The following is a 10033-nucleotide window of genomic DNA, read 5'->3' on the forward strand; positions in this document are numbered from 1 at the left end:
ATATTATGCATAATATAATATTAGCATCGATGCAGGTATACCAACATATGTTATATGCCTAATTGTTACATTTACATTTCTCTCTTAGGAAGATATGATTGAGCTCATAAGGGAAGCAGTATGTGTGTTTTGGAACGAGGAGTTCAAGTAAGATTATTTTGTATAGCACGCATTGTGTCCATAACACACTAATCGATGTGTTTGTACCAGTTCGTTTCTAAATATCTTATTAAGTTTTCGATCGAAATATCTCCTAAGCAAGCTTATGTTATATTGTTATATGTAAACTATTAACGTAAGAACCTCACTGAATAGCGTTATTGATCGAACCTGAAATTATGGTGGAATTACTATATTAATATTTTATGTTGATAACATTAATTAATACACATCAATTATATACAGAATGCTCAGGCTAGCGTGGAGAATAGCAATAAGCAATGTTGCTTAAGTCGGTTCAATCTATGGATTAATGAATACAAGAATTCTATAACAATACAAACATTAGGAGGCGCCTCAGGCAATACATAAACGCAATCGTTATATTTTTATATAAGCAACCGCTGCCAATATTAACAAAATTACTGCACACACACACTCACAATTTTTATTATAGGCAATGGAGCAGAGATGGTTGCCAGGTTGTTTCTACAGACGTTTCAGGAAATGTTGAATGTTCTTGCACTCATACGACGATATTTGGAATACTCTTACCTACTGAATTAAAAGATGTAAGTAAGCCTATCGTAATTTTATATTCTCAAATGATTTTTCAAACGTTTAATATCAGTAAATTTCTTATTATGCCATTTTTCTTGTAGCTTAACACATTATTTTATCATTATAATTAATAATACTTGTAATAATAATCAGATGTTTAAAATGGGTCAGTTCAACAAATTCACCCAATACGCCGCAACACATTTATTCTAATGATAATAATAATAATGATTATTACTATAGGTTTGTATTGAGGAAAGTTTTAGCAAGACTGTAAAAGTAATATACTTATCTTATATTCCGGAGGCTTGTGTCAGTCCGTCGGAATTTCGTGATAATTTTATTTTTGTTAAAATATATAGTTTAAAAAGCATGTTGAGTCGAATACAATTTGTGCCATTTTTTGCACCCATTTTTATATGCAAATTAGATAAACAGATAATTTAAGGGTGAAAATTGCTTCTTTAGTAGAAACAAAGAGTTGAGCACACGTTTTTTTATCTACTCTAATGAGTAATCTGTTTTAATATGACAGAATAATACCGTACTGTATACTGATATGCAAATTAGGTGTGAAATAGGGTTCCTATATCTTGGAGCACTGTAGTTAGAAGCAGCATTTTATTTTCTATGAATTCTATTTTTTAAATCATGCTGAAATGAATAGCAATACCACTTACTTTATTCCGACACCTAATGTTGGTCATATTTTCAGGATATTGACTTGTATTCCATCATGCTTCGAGTTGTGACTTATTCAACCGGACTATTCTCAATAGTTTCTTTAATTGCTGTTGCGTTCATAATGTTTCACAAGTAAGTCTTCGTATCTATTTTCTACATATGTATAGAGTATAATATATAAAGTAATAAAACAATAGAAATAGAAACAACAACGGTGGTTGAATAGGAACATGTTGTTATAATCGTATCAAGAATAGCCTTCAACGATTAGTTCTTTTTTCAGTTGTATGAACAAAGTGTCTCTGGTGGGATTTGAGCCTGCAAGCTCGTCGCTATCAAAGTGAATATCATTAGACCATGGAGAACTTACGGTGTAGGCCTATGTACGGATCTAACCCTAGGACATTATATACGATTTTACCGTGACGTCACTGTCGAAAAAAGTAACAAAAGATCGTGTAAATAGCACCGCGTAGGGTATCCAGCCATGGTTACAGCATGTACGCAAATATCGTACGCGGCTGGACCCTACGCGATGCTATTTACACGTCACGGTAAAATCGTATATAATGGCCTATAACTTCATAAAAAAAAAATGGCCAAAAAACCATTTTAAGGTTGATTCTATTATTATTGGCATATCAAAAATCCCCTCTTAGAAAAAAAAATCATTTTGCTAGTTCCCTTTTAAGTAAATTAATGTAAAATCCATTCAAATGTTTCATTCAATATAGACAAAAACAACAAAATCCATTCGACGTGGAGCGTACGTCTGTGATGAAAAATCTAATTGCCGTGTCGTTTTTGATGACGTGTTCATATTTGAGTACTCTTGAGCTAGGGGAAATAACGGTGAGTAGATATAGCCTATACGCCTGTTATTGACTTCATGTATTACTTTATAATAGATAAAGGAATTGATTCAATTAAGCCAATATTTAAGATTGAGTTATTGGTTTAAAGATAGTAATATTGATGAGAATAGGGGAACTTCGCAACCTTATACGAAAAAAATGACGAATACGAATACGTCATTATCATTATAAGGGGTGGATTTAAGAGGTGTGGGCCGGCCCGCCCCTCCCCCCTCTTTTGGAATGTCCAAAATAAAAAAAAGAAAGAAAGAAAGAAAGAAAGAAAAAGAAAAAAATAATCGCCCAAAACGCCTCAGAGGTTATTTCTTAGGCGTTTCGAACACGAAAATTTTGCGGGTGCATGCCCCAGAATTCCCTAGGGTAGTATTAACTTGATTGGCCCCACTTTCGGCCCCACTTTTTGACATCTTTGGATCCATCCCGATTAACATCATTCTTGCCTAAAATATTCTTGGCATAAACTGTACGAGCTGAATATGAATCTTGATTCATGCAAAAGGAATGAATTGCCTACGTTGTGACAAATATGCTACTGTAGGGGAAGGGGTGTCTAAAAATTAGATGACGTAGCCGTATTCGTTATGGTTTTCGTTAAGCTTACGAAAACACCTAATAGATTAATTCCCATCTTTATTATAGCTGGCATGCATCATAGCCGGCGTGGTGTTGGAGTACTTGTACATAGCCATGGTAATGTGGATCTTCATAGATGTTTTCAACATATTCACAAAACTTCACAACCTTAGATGTAAACGTTGCATATACTATCACCTTGCCATAGGCTGGGGATTCTCCGCTTTCGTTGCACTTTTGTTCTTTGGAACCTACCGTGGATACGATGATTCGGATGGGTAAGCCATGTATTCTTTATCTTCATGTTTTTTTTCATCCTCTTCGATATTTTTGTTTCTACTCTGAAAGACTTTTTTTCTTCTCTGAATGACTCTGCATGCTCAACAACCTATTTTAGATTGCATTTTTAAACTATTATTTTTACATTTTATTTTTCATGATTCCTTCAAGGTGTTGGACAAACATGGAAGTTGGCGTAATTGCAGCATTCGCAACACCGACTTTTCTTATTTTGTTGGTAAGTTAATTTTTCGCCATTGTTTGATTAATAATAATTCATCTTTAAGGCTAATCGTTCTTTTAACATCGCACTTGTTCTCACTATTCAGTGCGACTTTGAGCAATTGTGTGCATAAACCCCGTGCGGTCTAGTTTCTTTCTTGATGTTTACCATCCAGTTGTTATAGGTATTCCTAATAGCCGTTGTTCTTCAAGGAATGCAATTTTGGCTGGAGTGTTGTCATTCACAAACGAAGCTCGTTTCCATACCATGTCCACCTTTTTAAACATTGTCATGATTTATTCTTCTCTCATGCCATCCAATACCTTAAAAACTCCCAGAGAGAGGTGCTTTCTATTATTAATGAGGCATAATGTCCTCCATTGTTCCCAATTTGCCAAGAAATTTGCAATTTTACCAATCTTCATTTCTTTTTCTTTATATTTTGTACGCCCCTGTTTTTACCGTTAAGTTGATGTCTTGAAGATGGCATAGTATTCCAACTTTATTTTATGTATTCTTGTGTGGTAGACATCTAGGAAATCTCTAATGATTAAATAACTAATAGTGTATTGAGAGTGGTGGTCAGCAGCGGGATGGTCCACTATCTAATTCTCTGGCCAGTAAGGCATACGCCCTCTTGCGACACACTTGATTTTTTCATTCTCTCGAATAATGTTCTCCACCTTCAATCCCTAACTCCACAGATGACCGACCACCTATTCTTCAATGCTGTATACCCTACACCTTCACTGCACCATACTTATATTACAACGGTATGGTCCATCCAACATTACCCGGGATCCTCCTTTAGGCTACTACCAGATCTTGCTTTTTTACAACAACATTTCTGACACAATTATAATTTATTTGAATATCTAAATTTCAGGCATCGATAATTATGCTACTAGTATGTCTTACTTGGAAAACAAAGCTGAAAGGAAAACAAAGAGAAAGCTACATTATACAAACAAAGTAAGAACTGTTTAACTATACTGCAACATTAAGAATTCTCTCCATTGCTGTGTTATTCTATGCATTTGTTTTAAAGACCATGATAAAGGGCGTCTTAGTGAATGTGCTATGCTAGACTGAAATAATAATTATTATTTTACGACTAGCATTGCTATTATAACCATACTGTATGTTTTACTAATAAGTAGTATTATATAACAACTCCCTAATACTGTAATACCAATGTTAGGTAACGAAGTAACGTGTATAATTACAATTCCAGTTTATTCAAAAAGATTGTACGTATAAATAAAAATGTTATTATTGATTTAGTTTTAATAACGGAAATAATTGTTACAAACAAACAAAAATGCATAAACTGTAACAATTTGATATGTTGTAGATCAGAAACGTGTTTAATTTATTTCAAAACAACTAGTATTTATTCAAAGAAAATTTACCTGACTTTTCTTGGTGCAATTATTGACTTTGTTGTTGCTTTTTAAATTTAATAATCGTTTTTCTTGCACAGATGCATTTCAAGAGGAATATGCGTGCTGTTGCCCATGTTTTTGACAACGTGGACACTGTCAGTACAAGTATCTGAAGGCTCTGAAGGTTCTACTTATAGAATGTTGTTTTTTGGCATGTTTGCACTTCACGGGGCCTTTATTGCTGCTTATTGCTATTACAATTTCAGATACGTAAGTTTTTGTGTATACCCATATTTTCAATTATATTCAATTGAAGTGTACTCCTTTGTATTTTACCTTTCGATCTTTTCTTCTTCGGTTGTATTTTTTATCTATTAATTAGATGTTCAGTAGTTAAAATATGAAATTGAATTGTACAGATATTTGCAAAATTTGATAGAAAGATGAACATTTTCATGTATTCATAAGCTTGTATAATCCGCCTATGTCCATTGAAATACAAACTCCTTAGTAGGCCGAATGATCATTGGTCACTGATGATGTGAGGTTGATTTGCGTTCCGATTGTTCTTTATACTACTAAATACTAAGCCATAAACCTACGGACTATGACGTCAGTTGGCTGTTATTATTTTCAAAAAAAATATTAGTTGTAGTAATAGTAATAATAATAATAATAATAATAATAATAACAATATGTCCTGTCTCTTATCAGAACGATAAAAACTAAACTGAACCATAGAATATCAAATTTCTGTATCTGAAAGACCTGTCCTGGGACTTACAGATTTAATATTTTTAAAAATCACGCTTAGGCATATATGTTATTATAGTAGGCATATGTATAACGTGTGCTGATGCATATTTACATAGGCCTAGATTAGAAGTATTTATTTTGAGTGATCCTGGGAAAGAATTTGTATTGGCTAGCAAGAACAAGCTTCAACATTTTAACTCTGTGTACAAAGGGGGTGGAGCCCCTGTATACGTCCTGTCTCTTATACACATCTAGATGTGTATAAGAGACAGGTAGAGAACATTACGTGTTTTCCAGCAAAAAATGTAAATACGTACATTGATACAACCAAATTTTAGGTTGAGAAAGCCATGAGAGATACAAAATATTTGTGCCTTAAAATATTTAAGAATACGTCAAATGCGTCATATTATTCTACCAGTGTCTGTATTTACTTACATATATATATATCAGGGACGTAGCCAGGATTTTGAAAAGGGTAGGGGGAGCCGTTATGCGAGGTACGTAGGACAACGTGGGGGAGTGGTTCCAGGGGAAGCCCCTGGAAATTAGCGCGCTCTGAAATGATAAAGTGAAAATTGCAATAAACGCATCATAAATAATATTAGTACTCTCTTAATGTGAAAGAGTGTATTTTCATGTAGAAAGTAAGCCTAACAATAATTATATAAAACTTAACAGTGGTGATCCAGGAATTCAGTTAATTTAATTCATACCCAGTAATGGTGCAATCTGTTTTGAAATGTGGAGGTGGGGTAGGAGGATATTCCGTGAGTCGACATCCACTTTAGACCCACCATGGTTGGGTCTGAGGTGCGAATATTTGAAGAAATAGTACCTCTAGATGACCAGAAAATGACATTTTTTTTTGTAAAATTCATCATCACATCACCATTAGGCCTATACAGTAAACAATGCCGTAGCCCGGATTTTCAAACAATGCGGAACAATATCATTGTGGACCCACTTTACGCATAAATTCAGATAATGTGGACCCATTTTCTGTAAAGTGGACCCATTTTACGCAAAAATATGAAAAATCTGTACCCATTTTCTTAAAAGTTGACCTATATTACGCAAAATATGAGAAATCTGGACCCATTTTTCAAAAATAGGACTCATTTTGTGCTAAAACAGAATAATTTAGACCTATTTTTGTAAATGTAGACCCATTCTTTGTGGACCCAATAGAAAAATTGTGTAGGACTGTCCAACTGTCCCAATAGTTGGCTACGGCATTGGTTACATATACTCAAAATGGAGCGCCAACAAATTTCTCATGATCTTTTTATCAGCCGATTTTGGGTAACCATAGAGATCTTATTAATATGTGTGATGTACCATAGAAAATAAAGCTTATAAACATTTAATTACACCTATACATAACAGTAATAATAATTACACCTATACATGTTTCTCCTGACACAAATCCAGTTATTGTCTATTCCATCACGACAATAACAATTACTATCAACACTGCAGTACCCGCTGCTTACTTGGACTCGAATTCAACCCTGGCCATCAGGAGGAGCAAGCTGTGGTCTAGAGATATGATGCTAGGCTAGTGATCTGGAGATCGTGGGTTCGAGTCCCACCCTATAACAACTTGCGATTTTTTCGCAATTGTTTTTAAAAGTACTAATGAGTATTCAGTACATTTCCACGTCAGGTAGGGCAAAATTACACCTATACCTATAAACATTGTTTTTGAGTGTGTACTTTACATACTTCAAAGCCGTGATTTCACAACCACCTCAGACCCATCATGGTTGGGGCTGAGGTGCAAAAAGTGGAAGAAATAGTACCTCTAGATGCCTGGAAGTGACACTTTTATATATTAAAATTCATCATCATCACATCACCATTATATAGTCAAAATGAAGCGCCAACTTTATAAAGCTTACAGAACGATAAAAACTAAACTGAACCATAGATTATCAAATTTCTGTATCTGAAAGACCTGTCCTGGGACTTACAGATTAAAGATTTCAAAAAATCACGCTTAGGCATATGTGTTATTATAGTAGGCATATGTATAACGTGTACTGATGCATATTTACATAGGCCTAGATTAGAAGTATTTATTTTGAGTGATCCTGGGAAAGAATTTGTATTGGCTAGCGAGAACAAGCTTCAACATTTTAACTCTGTGTACAAAGGGGGGTGGAGCCCCTGTATACGTTCCTGGTCACTTAAATGCACAATAGAGCTACTACCTTGGCCCCAGCCAACTGAACGGAGAGAGGTAGCAGTGGGACCCCTAGCCATGATGCACTGAAGCTAGCACAGCCATCCCGAAAGTGCCTGTCAGTTGAATGAGACTCCATAACCGACTCCCCTGTAGTCTGTTCATCGCCTAGTCTTGCCAAATATCATGGCCAAGCGATCATCATGAAGTTTTCAACTTCGCCAAGGCTCAGGCCAAGGCTCACATACAAAATGCGTGATCATAAATTTGTCACGCATTTAGCGCAGGTCTATGCGTGATAACGAATTGTCTCAAATTCAGGGGAAAATCTATTTAAATTAGAAGAAATTACTTTTATCAAAAATATAAAAACGGTCATGCAGTTTAAACTTGAGTCATTGGACAGTAGGCCTAATTACGTGAATACTTAATTCACTGACGCGCTACTAAACATTAATCAGTAATGTTTGTGTACATAATTCGGGTGCTCAAATTAAACATAATGTAGGCCCTACATTGAAGCTCAAATTGTATGTACCCGGTATTGTCAACAAGCGCTCCTTGAAATCAATTTATAACAGCTTAAAATGCTCAGATCCTCAGGGCTCTGCCTCTGAACCCTGCCCTCCCCCTCCCCCAACAAACTGGTGTACTCATGCATTTCAAATCTTTAAGGTTGGTAACGATGAACAAAACAAAACAGTAATCTGTCGATTCTGAAATTAAAACTTTTAAAAGTGAAAATTTGGCCAATTTTCTGCACCTACAGCTGCTTTAAAAAAGTGATTTCTATTTTTTATTATTCAAAATCTCGTTTCTCATTTGGTTTGAAGTTTAGATAGAAACTCCTCTAGACATTTCCAATTGTTTCATATTCATCATTTGCATATTTTAACACGATTTTAGTAGCCTTTATTTTAAAATGAAATATAAGGTACTTTAATACTAAATGTTCATTAAAATCACTAAAAAATTGTTTCAAAAACAAGGCAAAAAAAACAAAAAACAATTTCGCTGTACAATAATACAATATATAGGCCAATGTATCCTCGTTGATTGCTTTTGCAGGTAATAACACCAATACCATACAGGCAATTGAACTAAATATATTCTAATCACATCCAAAGTATAATCACCTGACTCTTTCCCTGACGGGTTCCGGGGTCGACGAGGCTTCTTGTCGGTAATACGCCGGTAACCCTCCGCTGAGTCTGGGCCCGGGCCTTGGCGAAGGCCCGAGCCTTGGCGAGGTTGAGTACTTAGCCTTGCGGCATCATATGATGATTGCTTGGCGGTGATACTTGACAGGACTAGGCGATTAACAGACTGCAGGGGAGATGCACAGGGAGTCTCGGTCAACTGACAGGCACTCGGGATGGCCATGCTGCTTCCTCCCTCCGTTCAGTTGGCTTGGGGCCGAGCAAGTAGCTCTATCGTGCATTTAAGTGACCAGCGTACGAAGAGCGAAAACTTGAATACTAAAGACAGAAACACACTTTTACAAACATGGTATTCACTAGCCTGGGTTCCAGGCCCTAATTTTGGGTTACTCTTTCTTTATTGCACTTAGTGCGGGCCATACCCAATTTAATTAGCGTCCCATACTCGATTTCTTTTTTTTATTCCGTCTCTAAATTAACTTTCTCGTTGGTGGAATGAGAAAAATTATACAAAATAAGAGACTTGTGGCAAGTCTAGGTGTTCACTCGTAGTGGTCTCCAGCACGTAAACACCCACTCTCTGGATGTTGAACTGAAAACTAAAACGGAGTAACTTTTTCCAAGCTGTTTTGTAGTGATGCTTCCATTCACTTATGGTGCCACCGAACGCGACCCTATGATCCTAAGGAGCAGAACATAAATCAACCGGAAAACAGCAGGGTAAAATAATCGTCCAATTTCGACAAAAACAGTTATTTTAACCCAGTTGTTTTTTGGTCATTTCTCCATTCACAAATTACACCTATACTTACTTATAAACATTGTTTTTGAGTATGTACTTTACATACTTCAAAGCCGTGATTTCACAACCACGAATATTTGAGGAAATAGTACCTCAGATGTCTGGAATTGACCCTTTTATATATTAAAATTCATCATCATCACATCACCATTATATAGTCAAAATGAAGCACCAAGAAATTTCTCATATACTTTTATCAGGGATCTACTTAATATCCAAGACAAAATAGGCCTAACTATAGCTTACCATGTGTTATTATAGTAGGCATATGTATAACGTGTGCTGATGCATATATATATAGGCCTAGATTAGAAGTATTTAGTTTGAATGATCCTTGGAAAGAATTTGTATTGGCTAGCAAGAACAAGCTTCAACATTTTAACACTGT

At 35.5% G+C, this 10033-nt stretch overlaps 1 protein-coding gene across 1 annotated transcript in view; it reads left to right on the top strand.

The window, feature by feature from the left end:
- Nucleotides 1-29: 29 nt before the first annotated feature.
- LOC117105575 (adhesion G protein-coupled receptor E4-like) overlaps nt 30-10033 on the top strand; it is a 10374-nt gene continuing 370 nt past the window's right edge. Inside the window, exons 1-8 of the mRNA XM_033246754.1 lie at nt 30-147; nt 617-731; nt 1436-1536; nt 2139-2256; nt 2919-3130; nt 3303-3369; nt 4241-4326; nt 4838-5009. Coding sequence (XP_033102645.1) covers nt 95-147; nt 617-731; nt 1436-1536; nt 2139-2256; nt 2919-3130; nt 3303-3369; nt 4241-4326; nt 4838-5009 — 924 coding nt within the window. The 5' untranslated portion in view covers nt 30-94. The remainder of the gene's footprint in view (nt 148-616; nt 732-1435; nt 1537-2138; nt 2257-2918; nt 3131-3302; nt 3370-4240; nt 4327-4837; nt 5010-10033) is intronic.

This window comes from Anneissia japonica, unplaced genomic scaffold (genome assembly GCF_011630105.1).
Source record: "Anneissia japonica isolate Jap-2015-1 unplaced genomic scaffold, ASM1163010v1 scaffold287598_len761594_cov195, whole genome shotgun sequence".
Taxonomy (NCBI): Eukaryota; Metazoa; Echinodermata; class Crinoidea; order Comatulida; family Comatulidae; genus Anneissia; species Anneissia japonica.